At 38.7% G+C, this 23,146-nt stretch overlaps 1 protein-coding gene across 1 annotated transcript in view; it reads left to right on the top strand.

Annotated features, from left to right (window-relative positions):
- The window catches only part of LOC107566006 (THO complex subunit 2-like), a 98,855-nt gene extending 76,246 nt beyond the window's left edge, over nt 1-22,609 (top strand). The window contains exons 22-29 of the mRNA XM_016251354.1: nt 4,048-4,220; nt 6,386-6,488; nt 9,307-9,668; nt 11,358-11,416; nt 19,323-19,451; nt 19,579-19,645; nt 19,801-19,940; nt 21,662-22,609. Of these exons, the coding sequence (XP_016106840.1) occupies nt 4,048-4,220; nt 6,386-6,488; nt 9,307-9,668; nt 11,358-11,416; nt 19,323-19,451; nt 19,579-19,645; nt 19,801-19,940; nt 21,662-21,751 (1,123 nt within the window). The 3' untranslated portion in view covers nt 21,752-22,609. The remainder of the gene's footprint in view (nt 1-4,047; nt 4,221-6,385; nt 6,489-9,306; nt 9,669-11,357; nt 11,417-19,322; nt 19,452-19,578; nt 19,646-19,800; nt 19,941-21,661) is intronic.
- The last annotated feature ends 537 nt before the right edge of the window (nt 22,610-23,146 follow it).

The following is a 23,146-nucleotide window of genomic DNA, read 5'->3' as shown; positions in this document are numbered from 1 at the left end:
TTAAGAATTTTCAGTGGCTAAATTTCTGAAGGTGTGTATTATATCTGCTGGCGTTATGAGGATGATGGCAGCTTCTAGAACTATATGCCAAGAGGTTATGAAATGTAAACTTGTCTCTGAATCACACAAACCATAGCCAATTTTTCCTCAATAGCAAAAAAGTGAGATGGTCCTCACTGCAGAACACAAGATCCGGGGGGCGAGGTTGGCTCCAGATCCAACTCCTCCCACCTTACATATTCCTAAACCTACCCGACTCCACCCCCTTGATGCCTAAACCCACCCATCTCCACCCCTAAAACCTACCAATCTCCACCCCCCAGATGTGGATCCAACCACGCCCCCTGGATCTTTGTTCTGCAGTGAGGGCTACTGAAAAAAGTAGCAATTTTGTAGTTCAGTTTAACTGTCTAGATTTTCTGCTATTTTAAATTCAGTCCCACAGCTTTTATTAGATCATCCCCAAATTTGTGACAATTGATCAGTTGGTTTGCCAAACCATGCACTTGTGACACATCAAAATCTGATCAAAGACAGCAGTGAAGCTGCATCTTTGCAAGGCTTTTATTTAAAGACCTGAAATAAGCTTTTATTATTATTATTTCTTGCAACCCCTCTACTCATAGGGAGTTCGGTCACCTTCACTCCAGTCATTTGTTTAAGTCTGTTTTCAAGCAAAACCTTGAGGAAGTTGCAGGTGAATTCTTGAATCTTGGCACAAAAGAGAAAGATATCACTTTACACACATTTTTGGCACATGTCATACTAGGGCTACATGAAGAATCGTGTTTTAATTGATCACGATTTCTGCTTCTATGAATTTATTAATCGTCTGCAATATTTGCCCGGTGGATACTTATCCTGGAAACATTTTAAGTTCATTTATTTTAATTTAAGCCTCCACAAGCTTTTATGTGTGCGGTTGCCAGATGTCAAGAGTTTAAATCCCCCAATCAAGAGCTTTTCTCTTAAATCGATACAATTTATACAGAGTGCCCTACCCGCTCTCTCTTACACAGCAGAAAAAGCACTGATGAGCTGAAAAACCTGGAGCTTAGCGATTTCTATTGAGATATTCTGCTCAAATGAAAGTGTAATCCTTTCACAAGGTTGTTTACACTGTAATCATGCAAGTTGACGTTCTCTTGATTTGTGCTTATGTGAAAGTGCAGTAAATCTCGAGAAATTAAAAAAATTAAATAAAAATGAGAATATTTGGAGCAAAATAATCATAATTAACAGTCTAAGCATTGTCATGCAGCCCTGTGTCATACATGTATATGGAGCATTTGCGTATCTTTGCCATCGTGCCGCAGAAATCTGGTTACCATCTCGATATATTTACTCAGCCTTAAAGTGATTTTCCTAAATGTACCACTAGGGGCGCTGTAACCAAATAAATCCACTCTGCCTCACAATGTGCATGTGCAAGTAGGCTTAAAACATTACTGGATAATTGCAGAAATAAATCATTAATAAGGGAAGTCCCCCTACGCCAACCATCAGCTGTTCCTTAACTATCAGCAGGGAGTTTCTGGGCGTCTCTCTTGGCAGAGGTTAGCCACATTAAGGCAGATTTATTCGTTGCTCTTTTCCGCCGTTTTCCCGCGTGTGCTCCGCAGTGGGATTGATTAAATGTGTCGGACTGGTGCTGTTGAAGTCATTTCAGGCGCATGTGAAGGGTTGTGAGGTTGTTTGAGGAGGAAACTCGGAAGACATAATTCAGTGCAGTCATTCCATCCAAAATTGCAGGAGAAGGTTTGGCCTCTTAAAGAGCATCTTCATTGCTGCTTAATGAACACAGTGCATTCAGCTATTGGACTTTGCCGGCCGGAAGACTTTTGCCGTGCCATGATAAGATGATCTTATCAGTTATCAGCTGTAATGGGCTGTTTTGCTTCACTGGAGCTAGAATTAGTGACGAGGACTTGATCATGCCCCACTGATTCCCAAGGGCTGCTCTCCTGAATGACACAGCAGATCTGAGACAAAGAGCAGGTCTGCTTCCTACATAGGCAGCTACGTTTAAGGCAGTATCCTACAATAGAAGTGACTGATTTAAAATTCAGCAGGACATGCGTTCTTCTCATATGAAACACACGTGACAATCAACTCAATTGATTCTAGTTGAGTTTGCGGATGGCTTTTTGCTAAGCTAATGGCATGAAACATTTAAAGTTTTATTTTATTAACCTTTAGTAATCCACATTTCCTATCTGCATCTTTAAATGAGCTTGTTAGAAGCTTACTGCTTACCTTTTGGACTAGACATCACATTGAGAGATACTACTGTTCATATTTTTGGTCAGTAAGATTTTTATTAATACTTCTAGTAAAGACACATTACGTTGATCAAGTGTGACAGTAAATATTTTTACGTTGTTACAAAAAAGAAAAAAAGCTGTTCTCTTAGGCAAAAATATTAGACGTCACAGCTGTTTTAACATTGATAATAATCAGGAATGTTCCTTGAGCAGCAAATTAGGGCTGTCAAAAACAAATTCGAATTTCGAATATTCGTCAAATTTAAAATAGAAATCCACATTTTAGGTGTGCGTTAAGGAGGCAGCCTTATCAGTGGCGCCCGAGATGCGATGACAATGTAAGCGTCGTTGCATTATAATGCTTTAGTTAGTATATCTAGTTGAAGCCACTAGATGCGGCGCCGCTGCGGTAATATAATAATTTCCGCAGCAAATATACAAATATAGCGGAAAAAGAGAACATCAATGCGGAGAAGATCTTGTTTACGTCAAAACTGAAACCAAGCCGTTCACACAGAACGCGTGTTTTGCGCATTTTCTAGAGGGACATCTATCACCGTTGCACTCACGTCTCGCACAAAAGAGCCGCATGTTTAGAAAGCCATGTAAAATTAATGCAAGTTTAACTTTGAAAAAACATATCGAGACTTTATGGCGGGATTCTTTCCCCATTCCACTGCATCTCATGTTTTTAAATCAAAAATGTACTCTGTGTGATTGGCTTTCGGCGCTTTGTATTAAACTATGCACACATACATGATGCTGTTTTGTTTATAGTTTTTTAAGCAACTTAATTAATTATAAATGGTTTATAAACATTATTTTAAACATTATGCACTTTTTTCACAGATAGTCATGTTATCTTATGCTTTGAATAAACGTGCATTAGTAATATTTTGCTCGATGCGCCCTCTTGTGGCCTCAGGAGAGAATACAAAAGAACTGAAATTATACATTTTAAATTCGAATATAATTTATAAAATTCGAATTTAGTTTTTCAGCCATTTTGACAGCCCTACAGCAAATCAGCATATCAGAATGATTTCTGAAGGATCATGTGACACTGAAGACTGGAGTAATGATGCTGAAAATACAGCTTTGATCACAGGAAGAAATTGCATCTTAAAATGTATTCAAATAGAAAAGTTATTTATAACTGTAAAAAAAATCATTCTCAGTACTATTTTACTATATTTTTAGTCAAATAAATACAGCCTGGGTGAGCATAAGACTTTTCAAAAACTTAAAAAAACAAATTTATAAAAAAATAAAAAATAACTTGCTGACCCCAAACTTTTGAGCAGAAGTGTATATTGGATTAAAATAATGTTGTTTAGTTTGAGCAGCTCAAGTGGTTTAGAGAAAATATGCATGTCATGGGCTTGTAAATTGATTAGATGTCCAATCATAATGAGGAACTGATTTCTTTCTAAATTGGCGTGTCTTCTGTCGCAGAATTGGTAATAACTGTTGACGTGTAATTGCTGCGTTCATGCCACCAGTGGGATTTCTCAGCACACCTCGGCTTATTGGGCAGACGTGGGCCCCGTTCTTTGTGTTTCTCTGTAGACTCAACAAGAAATGAAAGAGGGAATCAGACCTTGTGTTCAGCCTCTCAAAAGCATGCCGATCTAGTTACGTTAATATCGTCGTAAAACCTGGCCTCGGCGAACACAACCCCTCTCGAGGATTTCTTTTTGAATCCATCCATTTCTGAGTGATTTTAAGCATTGCACTTCGTATTACCATCTGCCGTGATTTTAACCGTGTGTGTGACTTGCAGCTACTCTGGCCAATTGAAAGGCAGGAAAGTGCACATGGTGCCAGAAAATGAGTTCCACCATAAGGAGCAGCCAGTGCGCAGCGCCACGCCTGGCACTCTGCAGAACGGACCGGGCAACACGGGCAAGCCTGCCAGCGCTGGCAAAGCCGAGGAGGGCGCCATCGAGGACTCAGGTGACTCTATTTGAATAATCGTCCTGTTTTCCGCCACGAAGCTTCAGGAATTGATTTGGTAGCATCTGGACTTGTTTGTCCATTTATTGAGAGCGTCTTGATACTCATTTAAAATGAAACGCTTTGTCATGGCGTACAACACTCGCGGTGGGAATTGCCACCCTGAGGGAGTTAATTGCAATTACTGTGTGAATTGGGGTAAAACTGCGGAGGACGTTAGAACAGAAAAGCCTGGCACAGACCCATTAACACAGTGCACCAGCAGGATTGATCAAAACAGCAGTGCAGGGCATGTGACTCCAGGCTCCCCAGGATGGCCTCGGACCACTCCACGGCTCTGGCAGCTACTGCGATGAGGCCTTCACTTACCTTGTGGGATTGCAGTAAACATGTTCAAACCCATGTTCATTTTGAGTCCACTGATTTTCAGTTACTTGATTGCATCATGAATATGAATTGCATCATTGCATGCATGACCATATTCTACATCCCTAATCCTAGCCAACACCTAAACTTAACAACTACCTTACTAACTATTAATAAGCATTAGGAGATTGAGGCAAAAGTTGTAGTTAATGGTTTGTTAATTGGACCTTAAAGTGTTACCATGTTTTCTATATGAATCTGTTAAAATGTAATATATTGCTGTGATCAAAGCTGTATTTTCAGCTTCATTACTCCAGTCTTCAGTGTCACATGGTCCTTCAAAAGTCAGTCTAATATGCTGATTTGCTGCTCAAGAAACATTTCTGATTATTATCAATGTTGAAAACAGTTGTGCTGCTTCATATTTTTGAAACTGTGACATTTTATTTTTCAGGAACTTTTGAATAAAAAGTTCAAAAGAACAGCATTTATATAGAAACCTTGTAACATTATAAATGTCTTCACTGCCATTTTTGGTCCGTTAAAAGAAAAAGCATACTGGCTCAAACGAGTGTATCCACTTTTAGGAAAGGCCTGAGTTAAGTCGCGCCTGGATTTGTTGGAAGCAGCGTAACAACCTTTTAGAAGGCAATTTTGTGGAAACCACTGTGTTTGGAACTAAAATGGGAATCCACATACCGCTCAATACCCAAGTAACAGCACCTCGATTGTGTTGCTAAGAGTTCTTGTTGCATTTCAGCAGCTGCTCACTGCAAGATACTGTGAAGAGGTGAAATCCCCCGCCATCAGTTCAATCCTGCCTCCCATTAGTAGCTGTGATATTAACTGCTCTGAGCATAATTTACTAGAGCTCTAAAATGGGCACAAATACTAACAAAGTGCTGTTTAAAAATACAAGAGTCTTGGAAAATATTTTCCATTTGAATGAGCATATGTGACCCTGGAGCACAAAAGCAGTGTTAAGTCGCTGGGGTATATTTGTAGCAATAGCCAACAATACATTGTATGGGTCACAATTATACATTTCTCTTTTATGCCAAAAATCATTAGGATATTAAGTAAAGATCATGTTCCATGAAGATATTTTGTAAATTTCTTACCGCAAATATATCAAAACTTAATTTTTGATTAGTAATATGCATTGCTAAGAACTTCATTTGGACAACTTTAAAGACGATTTTCTCAATATTTAGATTTTTTTTTGCACCCTCAGATTCCAGATTTTCAAATAGTTGCATCTCGGCTAAATATTGTCCTATCCTAACAAACCATACATCAATGGAAAGCTTATTTATTCAGCGTTCGGATGATGTATAAATCTCAATTTCGAAAAATTTACTCTTATGACTGGTTTTGTGGTCCAGGGTCACAAATATGTTAGCGTGACACTTTTGATACGCTGCTGTAAAATGACCATTCTGCCACCTCTTTTTTTTCCGCTGTTTTTTTCCCTCCTTAAATCTCAAAGGACATTTTCGGGTGTGTTTAAATAATTCACTTTCTGTGAAGCACAATCTGTGTTTCATTCACTTTTAATGAGCTTTCAATGACACATGAAGGATGCTTGCAATTTCCCAGCATGCTTAATAGCTGTATATATTTAAATCAAGAACAAATGCCATAACTCCTTCACTGTGGCACCAAACAGAGGAGCTTTGGCGTTATTCTGCTTTATCAGGACGTTCTGTCATGCCATAGTTTGTCTCGTTTGGTAGGTATGGACATAATAATGATGTCTGCCCTCGTGTGACGTCCATGTCGGCTTGGTCTATTTGCAGATAAATCCAAGGACAAATCTCAGGCGGCTCAGAAGACTGCCAGCAAAAACAGCACCGCAGCCAATAAAGTGAGCAGTAGCAACGGGAGCAGCACGCCGAACAGGTACTGCACCCAAGACCCGACTTTCCACGCAGCGCAAGCTCAGAATGATGTACTGCTCTCATCTCTTATATAATGTCATTAAAAGTTGAAGCCCTGGGGTGAGAAAGTTTAGCAGGGGCTTATTATTTCAAAGTACTCGCCAAATAAATCAATCCTTTATCAAAGTCTACCTTCCTTATGAACTGTGTAATCAAATTGAACAGCGTTCCAGGCAAGAATCCTCTTACAATTCTATTAAACTGAGCAATTGCGGAGAGAAATGTCTTGAAAGGAACCATCTCTGAAAGGCATGGCTGTTACAACACACAATTGCACGATGGCCCATCAAATTGGCTGTGTAAAACATAATTTCGAAAGAAATACTTCAATGGGAGAAAGGTCCCCATTAATTTCCATTCAGGAATTGTGTGAATGGAATGAGATTGTAATGGATTTCTGAGTGTCTTAACATGGTTTGGTGGGGTCAGGGAAAGTGGCGTAGTCAGGAATATGTAATTCACCTGAGATGAGAGGACAGAGGGGTCACGATGTGCTCTGTTTTAATAATGAATGACACAGTCAGGAGAATTCAGCCTGTAGCTCAGGGGCTTTGAGAAAACCGCTTAATATCAGTGCATCATATTAGCTTTCAGAAGTTTACACTCTTTCCTTTCACCTCGTTTTTGCGTGTGTGCAGTAGACTAGTTTCCTTTTGGCTTGGTAATATTGGTTTGAGCGAGCTGTAGAGCATCAAAATTATTACTTCTTTTTAGTGAAGGATCAGTGAAAGGAGGTGATTAGTCATAAGAAAATGCTACTGGTCAAGCTCAGGAGGTCAAATATTTCATTAGCTCTTGATTTTTAATTCTTTATATTATCGTATCTGTAGATGTTCAGTGTTTGCAGCCGTTATACCAAAATTTGAATATGAACCGTACAATTTGTGTGATTTTCTTCTAGCAAAGGTTAACAACATAAATATATTCAACTAAATAACTAATTTGAGGGCAGATGTTGGTTTGTATTTATTAGAGCCCAAACGATATGGGTTTTTTGGGGGGCCGATACCGATATTAGGGAGTAAAGAAAGGCTGATATCGATATATCGGCCGATATTCTTTGTGTTTGTTATAGTAAAGTACCAGTCAAAAGTTTGGACACTTTCCCATTCATGTGTCCAAACTTTTGACTGGTACTATATATAGAATACAGTATATACATAAACAGAATATACTGTATATACATAAACACATTTTTTGCAATGATCACTCAAATGTAGTGATAAAACCCTTATAATGACGTGACAAAGATATGTAATGGAGGCAGGGCATTTGACAATTTAACAATGAACTTTATTATCCAAAATGAGTCTGACATCAGTGCACTGAACAGTAAAGTTGAAGTTTATTCAGTTTTATTTAAATTCAATTCCATTCAAGTTTACTTCACTTCGGAACATTCATTCACGGATTTGCACTACTGTCTTCACACAGACAAAACTTACTAGAGAAGTGTGAAGCGTGACATAATATACCTCTGTAATATAAAATATAAATATAAATTCACGTCTCGCGCACTTTAATGCCCTTTGAATGTAACGTGTACGTTCCCTTGGAATCATGGTGGAATATCATGTGAAGTCCACTTCGTCCAAACAAAATATATTTCTGACATCAGTGCACTGAACAGTAAAGTTGAAGTTTATTCAGTTTTATTTAAATTCAATTCCATTCAAGTTTACTTCACTTCGGAACATTCATTCACGGATTTGCACTACTGTCTTCACACAGACAAAACTTACTAGAGAAGTGTGAAGCGTGACATAATATACCTCTGTAATATAAAATATAAATATAAATTCACGTCTCGCGCACTTTAATGCCCTTTGAATGTAACGTGTACTTGGAACTGGAATCATGGTGGAATATCATGTGAAGTCCACTTCGTCCAAACAAAATGTCATATCGGCGGCATATTCGACGATACCAATATATCTGCGACAAGCTCATATCGGCTGATAAAATCTGTGAAACGATATATCGGTCGGGCTCTAGTATTTATTGATAAACTTGTTTCCCTTAAAATGAAATTTTAAAAAAGTCCTTAAAAGTCACTTTCCTGAAACACAGCAAGTATGACCCAAAAAATAAATGAATAAAATAAGCTCTTTCTTTACTTCAGTATTTTAATAGACAGAAAACACAGAAATAATTAAATCAAACTTGTCATATTGTGTGTTTAATGCATATAAGACTAAGGTGAAACAGGCCAAAATCATTTTGGGAAGGCTTGTATACACTTCACTCCATTAATTTTACATTAGATAAGAGTTTATCCAACATAACTCTCTCCCCAAAGAACTCCTCGACTTTAAGCGTTTGTTGCTTTTAAGCTCTTTCTTTACTTCAGTATTTTAATAGACAGAAAACACAGAAATAATTAAATCAAACTTGTCATAGTGTGTGTTTAATGCATATAAGACTAAGGTGAAACAGGCCAAAATCATTTTGGGAAGGCTTGTATACACTTCACTCCATTAATTTTACATTAGATAAGAGTTTATCCAACATAACTCTCTCCCCAAAGAACTCCTCGACTTTAAGCGTTTGTTGCTTTAAAAAAAAAGTCAACGGAGACCAATCTGTACTATTCATGATGTTTTATAAGATCTGAAATGGTGTTATGATACATTTTATCAGTGGTGTCAATCCACAACATCTCCAATTTATCAAAGTTATTCTGTATCTCTGAATGAAAGTATTATGCTTTGGTCACTCAAAAAGATAATAACAAAAATAACATGTCAGCAGACTTTAGTTGATTCCTGATCTCTCCACAGCACTAAAGGGAGCAAAGAGAAGGAAGATAAAGAGAAGACCACAAAGGAGAAAAAAGAGAAGAAAGACAAGAACCCAGGAAGCACTCCAGAGGCCAAGGCAGGAGGGAAGGACAAACAGAAGGAGGAGAAACCCACTGACAGCAAGGAGAAGACGCCCAAGGCCGACAAGGACAAGAGGAAGGATGACAAGAAGGAAGAGAAGAGCAAGATCGATGGGAAATCCGCTGAAAAAGAGTGGTCCAAGGAACGCGACGTGTCCAACGACAGCAAGACTAAGGAAGGCAGCAAAGTGGAGAAGAACGCTGGGGCCGGAAGCATGAAGTCCCTCGTGCCCAGATCTGAAGGAGTCGAGTCTGAACGGGGTGAGACGGCCCTGCCGCTGTCCCCTTAAATATGCTTCACTATGCTTCTTTGACTTTGTTTGGACTTTAAGAACAGTGCATAAAAGAATGTCTTAATGCTAAAAGGAAAGTTCAGAGCATAGAATCCAGTAGACGCGTTTTTCAATGAAAGGTTTTTGCAGCAAAGTGGAGAAGAACGCTGGGGCCGGAAGCATGAAGTCCCTCGTGCCCAGATCCGAAGGAGTCGAGTCTGAACGGGGTGAGACGGCCCTGCCGCTGTCCCCTTAAATATGCTTCACTATGCTTCTTTGACTTTGTTTGGACTTTAAGAACAGTGCATAAAAGAATGTCTTAATGCTAAAAGGAAAGTTCAGAGCATAGAATCCAGTAGATGCGTTTTTCAATGAAAGGTTTTTGGATTTAGGCTACGTCCACACGAAGCCGACACAAAACGATGTAGTTTACATGCCAGACCAGCATGTGGCGCTGTAATTCTAAAAAGAAGACTTGGACTATGCGCATAAACCTTGCGAGCGGTATACAAACAAACATGGAACAATACATTTATTAATCTGTGTGAATGTTAGTTAATAAGACAATCGTTGAGTGTTTATACAAGAACCCAGGAAGCACTCCAGAGGCCAAGGCAGGAGGGAAGGACAAACAGAAGGAGGAGAAACCCACTGACAGCAAGGAGAAGACGCCCAAGGCCGACAAGGACAAGAGGAAGGATGACAAGAAGGAAGAGAAGAGCAAGATCGATGGGAAATCCGCTGAAAAAGAGTGGTCCAAGGAACGCGACGTGTCCAACGACAGCAAGACTAAGGAAGGCAGCAAAGTGGAGAAGAACGCTGGGGCCGGAAGCATGAAGTCCCTCGTGCCCAGATCCGAAGGAGTCGAGTCTGAACGGGGTGAGACGGCCCTGCCGCTGTCCCCTTAAATATGCTTCACTATGCTTCTTTGACTTTGTTTGGACTTTAAGAACAGTGCATAAAAGAATGTCTTAATGCTAAAAGGAAAGTTCAGAGCATAGAATCCAGTAGACGCGTTTTTCAATGAAAGGTTTTTGGATTTAGGCTACGTCCACACGAAGCCAGAGCTTTCCCTATCCAATCTTTTTTCCCCCCTCGTCTCAAGAAATATCTGCGTCCACACGAAACCGACACAAAACGATGTAGTTTACATGCCAGACCAGCATGTGGCGCTGTAATTCTAAAAAGAAGACTTGGACTATGCGCATAAACCTTGCGAGCGGTATACAAACAAACATGGAACAATACATTTATTAATCTGTGTGAATGTTAGTTAATAAGACAATCGTTGAGTGTTTATGTTTTTGTTGCCGTTACGTGACGTAGCGGTGTCTGACTAGGGGCGGGATGTGGGCTGATGAGTCTCGCGTTTCAGAAAATATACGGATTGGCTGTCCACACGAAAACGCAAGGGCGGAGGTTTCAGATTTATCCACTCTGGGACTCTGGGAAATATCGGTTTCACTCTCCCAAAACGCCGGATCCGTGTGGACGAAACGCCTATACGATACAAAATGTATGCGTATACATCTAAACGCATCTCCGTGTGGATTCCGTCTTAGTTCACCCCGAAATTCAAGTTACTCACCTGAGTGACTTTCCATATTGCTGCGAAACACAATATCAGAAGCAGAAAAGCATTTTTTGAAGCTAATCCTCATATTTCTTCTCTCAGCAGAGCAAAAAAGACGAAAGCTTGACACGCACTCGTCACCGTCGCACTCCTCTGCAGTTAAGGTTAGTATGGCCTGAGGAGAGCTGTGCACTTCTTTCCTCTTGTCCCTACCTGTCGGAGATCACGTGTTTTCCAAACCTTCCTCGTCACCCATTGGAGTTTGAGAGGAGGCCTCTGGAGCCCAGCCGTTGTAGGAGAGCATTGGTGGGAATTTTGCATCTTATGGACTATTTATTTTGGAGAAATCTTTTTCAATAGATGTCAGATTTTTAAGAGATTTTTCCAAGGACTTGCCAAAAATCTTAAATTCTAGCACATGCTTTGTTTTTGCTCACTTTTACACGCTAAGAGAATCTACCCAAGTGCCTCACAAGTTTTGTTCCTTTTCGTATACCGTACTTTTTGTAAGATTGTAAATATAGATATTTAGTTTTGTAAATCGCCCTGCCCATTTTTGATTTTTTTGGAATCATAACATATTACTTGCTGAGAAAGTAAGAAGTAAATAAGAATCAGTCTTTTTGGTTTTGTTTTTTAAACTAAACATCGAGACGAGAGCGTTTCTGCTGGAAGAAATCCTGATGAAGTCAGATCTCCTTCGCGTCTGTGACTCCTGCAGGAGCTGGAATGTTTTGCTTGTTTTCCTGCATCATCGATCGGGGATCCCAGACAAGAATATGCTCGTCTTCACCGCCACTGCTTGCTTTTTTTCTTCCATCCTGGTTTTTGCCGCACCCGATTTGTGAGCGTTTTCCCAGACATCCATGTGACCAGCAGACGGCGCCATCAGCATCCAGAGAAACCCACGTCACCAGCAACTACCGCATAAAGAGAAAGGCAACCAGGGAAAAAGTGTGGGCATGGCCTTCCCAGAGGGATCTGTCTCTCCGTGACCAGGAATCTTGTTGCAATTGTCTGAGCGAGACCTCATGCCAAAGTGTACATGACCTCCTTCTATTCCCTTCATTAATGAATCCTAGCTGAGTTTAGTTTGTTTTATCATCTTCATGAACTCCCATAGTTAATTTACAAAATGTTTGCTTTATCTTAGACCAAAGATACGAGTTAAGACGTTTCCCTATGCTGCTCAGTGCAGTGACGTTCTCCAGGTCCAGTGCAGATTGACGTTAGGCTCCGATAGACCAGTCTCTTCGTCTCTAACCATGTGAAAGTTCTAGTCTTTGAAGGTCTTTGGGGATGTGTTGATTGACGGCCGGCCTCCCCCAGCCTTTCTCCTGCTGTGTGCCATCCTCTCCAGCTCATCTGTCATCTCCATTCATTCCTACAGGACAATCTCAACGACTTCAAGGACTCCGCTTCAAAGGTTTGGACCTTTTTCAATCCTTAACTCTGATTGTGTCTCCAAACCTAGTGAACTGCCTGCCCAGACCATTCAAACGATCATTGCAAATGCCCTGTTGGCCTCTATGTAAGCCGTATTGGTTCAGAACTTCCAACCAATGCCTAAAAATGTCCATGTAGGCAGTGTTTGTCCAAAATGTATCTATGATGGCCAAAAATGCAGTATAGTTGGACATCTCGAGTTTGAACGTTTTAAACCGTAATATGTGACCCTGGACCACAAAACCAGTCATAAGGGTCAATTTTTCGAAATTGGGACTTATACATCGTCTGCAAAAGCTGAATAAATAATCTTTCCATTGATGTATGGTTTGTTAGGATAGGAAAATATTTGGTCGAGATACAACTATTTGAAAATCTGGAATCGGAGGGTGCAAAAAAATCTAAATATTGATAAAATCGCCTTTAAAGCTGTCCAAATGAAGTTCTTAGCAATGCATATTCAGTTTTAATATATTTACAGTAGTAAATTTACAAAATATCTTCATGGAACATGATCTTTACTTAATATCCTAATGATTTTTGACATAAAAGAAAAATCTATAATTTTGACCCAAACAATGTATTTTTGGCTATTGCTACAAATATACCCCAGCGACTTAACACTGCTTTTTTGCTCCAGGGTCACAAATGCAATGGGCTGCATTTTTATTTGAACTCTCCAAATACCCTTGTGGTGTGCTAATAGGGCCCTATGATTTCTGAGAAATGGATTTTACTGTATAATTATCGGAATTTGGCCACATTTGGATACATGAATCGAAAGTAAAGCTGTGCAGTTAGTCAGATTGGGATATGTCCTAGTGTTAATATTTTAGTAAATCAAATTGTTTTATTGATCCAGTTGATTAGTCATCATTGGTGATGATTAGAATTGTGTAACTGAACCATTATTAGCAAACTCATAATTAGGCAAAAAATCAAATATAATTTGGGGGAAAATAAAATTGATTCACCAAGTTGTTGTCTTAGTAGGCAGTATGCTTTCTTACATTCCAAGTGATAGCAGAAACGCCATCTAGGTAGGCAGCGATTGCTTGGGCGTTCCAAACCCGCCTGTGATGCCCAAGAATACTGTCTATGTAGGCAGCATTCCTTCAAACGGATGCCCAGAAATGCTGTGTGGGTAGGCAGCTCACTAGCCTTTGAGATACTCCCAATGTTTATTTCGTCTCGCCACAGAAACTTTCTTCAAGCTGTATGTCGTGAATGCATCTGTAGATTAAAGCACGTTTTGCGCCACATGCCAGGTGTGGAGTCTTTAAAAAGTCCCCTTTCCCTTCAAAAGGTGGCAGAATATCCCTGAAACGGGCGTTGCGCTCTTGTGCTCGCACATCCCTCTCCTCCTCTGCCAGGACATTTTATATTCTGCTAATGTAATTTCAGCCCAACAATATCCTTCATTCTTCCCGTGGCTACGCTCTCCTGGGCTCCTCTCTCAGTCCTCGCTGTCTGATTTGACTCTGGTCTTCTGTTCGCCACTCCAGTCTCTTTTGAACTGGCAGTGAGATAAGTGTTTTTGCAGTTTGGTCACTGAAGGATGTTTGAAAATATGCTGATGGTGCCACCTGAAAAAGCAATACTGCTGAATTTTGAGCAGCCTGTTATTTTATTCTCTCCGTCTCTGCTGTCAGAGTATTCCCTCACATTAGCCGCAGGATCATCCAGAGGCCTCACAGACCCTCGGTGTAGATGCTTTTAGCATCAGTTGCAAGATCTTTTGCTTTTCTTGAACCAGCAGGGTCGGTCTTGCTGGAGTCGGTTGTGTCTTGTAGGACATCGTGTCAGCTGTGTTGCGTTCTTGTAATTCAGTTGTCAGTTTTGATTCTGTTGTTGAAGTGGTTTTGGCCATGTGATTAATTCATTCACTCTCGGAGAGTTTGTGTTATGAATCTGTTGTTAAAATACATGCCAATTCCCTGACGTACCAATTTGAAACAGGTGCTTTATGAGGTTGTGAAAGCAAGGGTCTTCAACAGATCCAGGAACATGTAGGGTTGGTACAAAAACCTGTAGTCAATAGCAATACCAGTGGGATTTTACAATTATTCATACCGGTTATTTGGCTTTTAAACACAATACTTGATTATTTATCGATTGATTGTGAAGTAATTGTAATCAGTCGATACATTAAAGAAGGGGAAAAAAGGAATGGAACAAATTATTAATAACGGAACCAAATACAGATGGCATAAATGCTGCTGGAAGTGTCAAGTAATCTCTCAGAAATCGAAAATAAAGTGCTTTTATTATCTGGTTCACAAATCAGACTGAATCCGTAAGATCTGAAAATCACTGCTCAATCTTTTGAAGGAGGCTTAGAGGCTTCAGTAAACTGGTGAAGAACAGCTGAGCAGACTTGAAGTGAATTTGAAGAACAATCGTTCACTGCTCCAGATTCTTCTCACCACTTTCAGAAAGACTCGTATTTTTTCCCCAGTATCTCTTGCTCTGTTAGATCTCCGTTTGTTTCTCTCCCACACATTTATCAGCAAAGCATCTTTGGATCAGTAGGAGAGTCTGAAATGGCAGTTTTCCAAACAACACCAACCACATGCCATTCTGCTGTTATACACCAAACAAGAATCATATATATATATATATATATATATATATATATATATATATAGTGTGCTTTTATACACATATAGACACTTCATATACAGTATTTATATATATATATATATATAATGTGTGCTTTTATGCACATATTGACACTTCATATACAGTACTTTTTTATTCACTTTAAGTTACTTTATTCTGTATGTGTCAGTTCCAGCTGGAGCATGAATATTTAGCTAATGATCAAACAGCTTTAACAGTTTGCTGCAGTGCTATTTTTATTTATTTATTATTTTTAATGAACCTCTTTTGTGAGCACGAGTTGCGCAGTGCTGAACATGATGTGGGCAGTTCATTTACTGTGTCCCATGCGTCTGGCAGCTTGTGTTGCCTTAAAGATAAAATTAGGCTGTATATACCCGGTCCCACCTGAAAATACATTTTCATTAATTTGCACAGAAAATCTTTTTGACAAGCAGGGTTTTTTTTCTCTCTTCTTTTTGCTGCTGTCACCAAACAACAATCTGGTTTAAGTTCAAGATTGTCTTATCCCATGAAGCATTTTTGGGCTTGGCACACAATGCTGTGTAAGTCTACAAATAAAGATTATTTTGATAATTATTTAATCTATTGATTATTACAACAGACATTTTATTATTTGATAAATATATAACACATACTTTTTACTCTTTAATTAAATATACAATTAAATATACATTTAATTAAAAATTGTTTTTCAAGGGCAATATGATTGTAGCATATTAATTTAATTTGAAATTCCATTATTTTAATGTATTAATACTAATTTATCAATGTAAATACTTTCTGTAAAGTCACCCCCTCTTTTTGAAGATTGCTGAGAATGAGAACGACTGCTCTGGATCTCTGCAGCTAACATTCGATTAGGGCTGGGCGTTATAGCTAAGAAATTTATCAACGATATAATGTTTCATATCATTCGGTATCGATAATTATTGACATTTTTTATAACCTTCTTTTAAAACAAAGAGCAATATAAAATTGTTTTTACATTTAACCACTGTATTTTTAAATTAACTAAATTTATTGAGACAAACAGCAAATATTTGGTTTTTGTTTTAACAGTCAAACTTAAATATCTAATTTCTAATGTTTTATATGCAGATTAAATCTTTTTGACAAGCAGGGTTTTTTTTCTCTCTTCTTTTTGCTGCTGTCACCAAACAACAATCTGGTTTAAGTTCAAGATTGTCTTATCCCATGAAGCATTTTTGGGCTTGGCACACAATGCTGTGTAAGTCTACAAATAAAGATTATTTTGATAATTATTTAATCTATTGATTATTACAACAGACATTTTATTATTTGATAAATATATAACACATACTTTTTACTCTTTAATTAAATATACAATTAAATATACATTTAATTAAAAATTGTTTTTCAAGGGCAATATGATTGTAGCATATTAATTTAATTTGAAATTCCATTATTTTAATGTATTAATACTAATTTATCAATGTAAATACTTTCTGTAAAGTCACCCCCTCTTTTTGAAGATTGCTGAGAATGAGAACGACTGCTCTGGATCTCTGCAGCTAACATTCGATTAGGGCTGGGCGTTATAGCTAAGAAATTTATCAACGATATAATGTTTCATATCATTCGGTATCGATAATTATTGACATTTTTTATAACCTTCTTTTAAAACAAAGAGCAATATAAAATTGTTTTTACATTTAACCACTGTATTTTTAAATTAACTAAATTTATTGAGACAAACAGCAAATATTTGGTTTTTGTTTTAACAGTCAAACTTAAATATCTAATTTCTAATGTTTTATATGCAGATTAAATAGGTTAAACTTTTGGCTTGTTTCCCGAGGCCACAGGAGGGCTCAATGAGCAAAAGAATGCAGCACATTAAATTGCCAACGCAAGGAAATAACTGTCTGTAAAAAACATGCATTACGTCTAAATTAAATCATATAAATCAAATATTATGTCATAAATTGCATAAACAATTATGAACAAAATACATCACATATTTATGCATTGCTTAATACAAAGAGCCGAATCGCCCATCATGGAGATTGCATTTAAAAACATATGAGACGCAGTGAAAAGGAATAAACCTCCACAAATTCGCGACATGTTTTCTAAAAGTTTAAACTGTTTTTACTTTGCATGGCTTTCTATATCTCTCGTGTGACGCGAGTGCAGCAGTCATATTTGTCCGTCTAAAAAATGTGTTGAATATGCATTCTGTGTGAATGGCTTCGGTTTTAACCTAATCAAGGTCTTCTCCGCATTGAGCTTCTATATTTCTCTAATATTGTTGAATGAATAACGCAGCAGCGGCGCGTCTCGTGGGCTAGACTAACAAAACATTAAACTACCACGTCACTTACATCATCATCACCGCATCTCGTGCTCCACTGAAGACGCTCCCTGACCCACTCCTAACATTCAAATACAAATGTTTATTTTAAATTCGACTAATATTCATTTTTGTATTCACAATCTCCTCATCACAGGCAGGCACAACACTCAATTCAGCATGTGTTCGTGTTTGTGTGTGCTGTCTGCGTCACTCAGAGCACGTGCCTATATCGTGCGCTATATCGAACATTTTTTATACCGTTATCGAAGAAGGTGTATCGTTGATAAATATCGATACCGTTTTATCACCCAGGCCTACATTCGATCTTGTCATTTTCTTTGTGGGATATCGATGTTAAGTTGAGTGAATGTCAACAACAGTTTATCTTGCTCGCTCACGCTTCATTCTCTTGCTATTTAAACACTTTCCACATGTTGTTCTCCAAAAGAATGTCTTTGCTTTGCAAAAGAAAGATTTCATCCATTTTCTGAAGATTTTCCATTCTTGAGGAGCATTGTGGTGTTTTATAAGAGTATTGCTCAGTGCTTGTTTGAAGAGGTCAGCTATTTGTTGGTTGATTTGTGAATCACGACCCTTAAGGGCTTTTCATATGAATCGTATCAGCGTTTCCCAATGCACTGAAGCATTACTCTGACGCCACATTACATGCATAGGAGCTGCACAATGAATCGTATTGTAATCATGATCACGATTTCTGCATCTCTCGATTTATTAAGCATAATCACTGATTATATGCAATATTTGTCAGTTTTTTTTTTAATCCTGAAAATGTTTTTTTAATTTGGCATCTGCGTTTTCTTACATTGGTAAAAAGCAAGATTTAATGGTTTCAGTTTCCAGATTTCAAGAGTTTAAATTCCCCAATCAGAGCTTTTTTCATAAATTGATACATTTTCTGCCCAGTGGTTTACTTAATCTTCCCAACCTGGCAACCATCTGCACTGCTCTCTCTACATTAAGAAAAAAAGCACTGATGAGGTGAAAACACTGGCAAACATCTAAGCTGGAGTTTAGAGGTCTCTATTGAGATATTCTGCAGTCAGCCCGTTTCCATTCATGTGGCTTGCTGTGAATAAATCTGCAAGCAAACCGTGCACGTTGAGGTTCTCTTGATTTGTGCTTAACTGTAATTAATTCTATAGAAATGTTAAAACAAACAAAAAAAAAAGTCAATAAGCATTATTATATTTCTGAGCAAAGTAATCGTCATTTAACCAGTATCAAGCAGCCCTAATGTACAGGCCAAGTACCAATTTCACCTTTCACCCCTTTGGCCTCTGACCTCTTGAGCTGCGGTCACTGAATACGAGACCGTATTAGCGTGGTGTATCAATACGTTATCAGCGTGCAAAGTCAAAAGTTGGGCTGGTTCTTTTTCCCCTTTCTCTTGCTGCCTAGCAACCCAGTAAAAACGCCCTTTTGTAACACTATTCACATGGAGGTTTGACGCTTGTTTCGAGGTGCGTTGAAGCCCTGGTGCGAGGCACATATACGAGTTCAGGAGCCTTGAGCTTTTAATAGAGTGCTTGAACTTCCTGTGGGTGTGCCTGATAGCATCGTGAGGTGTGAAGGCTCATGGGAAGGCGAGTGCGACTCTAACGGGGCACGGCTCTCATCCTGCGAGGTGTTAACCCGCTCTTATCTCTCCATCCAACCCTCAGCACCATCCTAACCACAGCACAGTCCTGCCCAAGAGCAAAGAGAAGGACGACGAGAAGAAAGAGTCTGACAAGTCCAGGGACCGTTCCAAAGAGAGGGAGAAGAAAGAAGACCGGAAGGACCGGAAACGAGTAAGTGGCTGCGTCCCTGACGCTTTCGGTGTTTAGAAAAGGATTTGGGCACGGGGTAAAGCATGCCTGGTGAAAGGTGAAAAGTCGAGTCAATGAGCGTCATGTTGATTTGCGCCGTTTCCCCTAGGACTACTCGAACAGCGACCGCGAGATGAGCCAGGAAGCCAAGCGCCGCAAAGATGAAAATGGAATGAGTGAGTCGATAATGCCTATCTTTTAAATTTGTTTTGCCCGCTGCCGAGATTGGGAGAGGCGAGCTAGCGAACCAGAAAGGAGGCAATCAGAAAGCCCCTCCCCGTGGCTCTCGTGTTATCTGCCTCACATGGCTGCGCTCTCTCTTTTCACACAGGCTCCTCCAAACACAGCAAGAGCGCCAGCCCCTCCGAATCGCCACACTCCAACGACAAGGACAACAGCAAGCGCTCCAAGTCCACCAGCAAGGACAAGAGTGATCTGGCCAAACCGGAGAAGACCTCTGGAGGCAAAAAGGTCTGGGACTGTGTCCTGTTACACCTCCACAACTTACGGCGTCACTCATACCTTGGGTTAAGATGACAAACAAACCCCTAGCCTTAAGTGTTCGACTTGACTTGTGTTAGACATGAATCTAAAATGCTAATATGTGACCCTGGAATCGCTGTGGTATATTTGTAGCAATAGCCAAAAATACATTGTATGGGTCAAAATTATCCATTTTTCTTTTATGCCAAAAATCATTAGGATATTAAGTAAAGATCATGTTCCATGAAGATATTTTGTTAGTTTCCTACCGTAAATATATCAAAACTTAATTTTTGATTAGTAATATGCATTGCTAAGAACTTCATTTGGACAACTTTAAAGATGATTTTCTAGATTTTTTTTGCACTCTCAGATTCCAGATTTTCATCTCGACCAAATATAGTCCTATTCTAACAAACCATACATCAATGGAAAGCTTATTTGTTCAGCTTTCAGATGATGTATAAATCCCAATTTAAAAAAATTGACACTTATGTCTGGTTTTGTGGTCCAGGGTCACATATGTCTAATCTAACATGTTGAGAGCAGAATATCACAGTCTCTGTTAGAGATCTTAAGGCAGTGTTAATTTGATTGAAATTACAGATGAAGGGTTTGAGGTGGAAAAAGATGCATCATGATTATTATACATCATAACTGAACGATTGTAACTTAATGATTAACAGTGCACCAAGTGCTATTAGACAAAATGTAGAATGGATAGATTCAGATAATCCAGTCATAGTGTTTAGTGATCGATCTGAAGTACTTCACTGGATGGATGGTTGGTCAGTTAGTTAATACAAGAACGATAACTATAGCAGTAACTAGGACTGCACGATTCATCAAAATAAGTAAATTATGATGTGGCGTAGGGGTTGCAATTTATTCAATATAAGCGCAGTCCCACTTTATATTGTATTAGGTGGCCTTTACTACTATGTACTTGCATCAAAAAAAATTTGTGTTCATATTGTATTGCAAAACACTTCTGCTGCTATTGAGGTGGGATGCGGGTAAGTTAGGGACAGGTTTGGTGGTACGGGTAGGTTTAAAGGTGGGTTAAGGTGTAAGGCATGGGTCAACAGTGTAACTATAAATGTCATTACAGAAATTAATTACATGCAGGTGTTTTGCATAAGTACAATGTAAAAACATGTATGTGCACAATAAGTGCATTGTATCAAATGATTAATTTAAATGTAGGTACATAGTAGTTAAGGTCATTTAATATAAAGTGGGACTAAAAAATGAATTTTACTCTAAAACAATGACAACAGTAGAGTTATATCAGTTTTGATGTGGACTTAGTTCTCATAGAATTAGAACAATTATCAAATCTTTATTGATATCTTCCTTGGTGTGGATGGCCCTTAACGCACATTGTGAATATGCCATATCAATTCTAATATCCTAAAAAAAGACCAATGTTCATTAATAACACGACCCATGAGTATCTCAGGTTTCAAGGACATTTTCATGTTATATTCTATTTATGTTTGAAACATTTAATGTATGTATTAAATGTAGCAACCTGTTACAGTTTGTCGTTTTGCACATCAATTAAAATGTACTCAACAAAAACGTAACTACACAGAAACCAAACTAAACACTTCAAACACCCAACGCACCAATTAAACGGTAACTGTAGACCCAGCGTGATGCGAAACCATTTCCTGCACACGTTCACCAATGCTCTTGTGTTTCAGGAATCCAGGCACGACAAAGAGAAATCCGAAAAGAAGAGAGACAGCACTGGCGCTAAAGAAGAGAAGAAACAATATCCTTTGCTGCCATAAACACAGACGGCTGCGTGTAGAGATGGAAAGAAGTCTTGCTCTTTGTATAGAAATCAGCTTTACACAAACTCAGCTCACTGCTGCAGCGCTGGAGCAGATCAACACACTTTTTCCTTAACATTCATCACCCATAAACACAGATAGTGCATGCTGACACTCGAGGTGAGCGTTAATGCGGACGAAGAGCTTTTGAGGACACACTTTTTTTGATTACTCGTTTCTTAAGACTCGAGTGAATAGGAAAAAGAGCATTTAATTAGAGGGAATTGGGGGTAATTGATTTGCAATGTGCTTTTGGATAATGCAGAAGTTTTAGCGACTCCTGAGGTGCATTGGCTGCGGTCGCTCCTCTTCTGCTGCGGGACTCTTCAGCCCAGCTTTCTCAACCGTGTTCCCTTCTCCGGTCACCGTCTGGAAAGAGCACTCCCTCGCACTTAGGATTTTTGCCTGCATCCAAACTTCTGTTGTTTTGCCTAGAAATGTCGTCGCTTGTATTTTAATCTGCCATTTTTATTGTGATATTTTCAGTACTTCACTGAAAGTTTGTTTCCTTTAAATGTTTAGCACAATGTGCTTCTTGCATCACAAACGGATTCAGGTTGAATTGGTGTCGCTCTCCAATGCTTGCGTTTTTATTACCTTCTTTTCCGTTTTCTTCTTTCTTTGGTTGGTTTCTTTTCTTTTACAAAATAGAAACAGTCTGGTTTCCTTAATACTACCGTTTTTCCTTTTTAATTCACATGTGATATTTAGACTAGGCGTTTGAAGCCGTACAAATGCTCTAATTTGTATATTATGTATACAGAAATAAAACGGTTCCATGTAATAAGACATTTCCTGTTACTTTCATTTCAAATGTACGCCTCCGGATTTCCTTTGTGTGTTCAATCACGTTTTTAAAAGATTTGTATAAAGAATGGCAAGCGGGATTTCTCCGTAAATAAGTGGACTAAAAAGGAAACAATTCTTGACTTTCCAAATTACTTCATGGAGTTTTTATCTGGCAGGATCTACAAAGTGTATGCTTTTTCTGAATAAAATAGTTTTCTTAGTGTATCACGTCTCTTGTTTTTTTTTTATTGGAAGCTTTGGGATTTTGCATAACTAGGTACCAGCATTTATTGCATCACTTTGCAAAAGTTCCTCTTAAGTTAACACTGGTGAAGATAGATATCAGTGCTTCTCTGAGCACTTCATGTTGACCGTGGAAATATTTTATCAAATGCATAAGACAAATGCATCAGTTCGACATGCACGGAAAACGTGAAAAGTATTTGGACACAGGTCACACTTCAAAATCTCTGCATGCCATTGTGTCAAGTACAAAATATAAAGCTGGTTGCACCTGCAACAAATGATGCTAGAGCTTTTGGAGCATTTAAAACTCAATTTGTG

Source organism: Sinocyclocheilus grahami, unplaced genomic scaffold, assembly GCF_001515645.1.
Source record: "Sinocyclocheilus grahami isolate Dianchi unplaced genomic scaffold, SAMN03320097.WGS_v1.1 scaffold1040.1, whole genome shotgun sequence".
Classification (NCBI taxonomy): domain Eukaryota; kingdom Metazoa; phylum Chordata; class Actinopteri; order Cypriniformes; family Cyprinidae; genus Sinocyclocheilus; species Sinocyclocheilus grahami.
The sequence above is the reverse complement of the archived record's forward strand: the minus strand, read 5'-3'. Positions and strand labels throughout refer to the sequence as shown.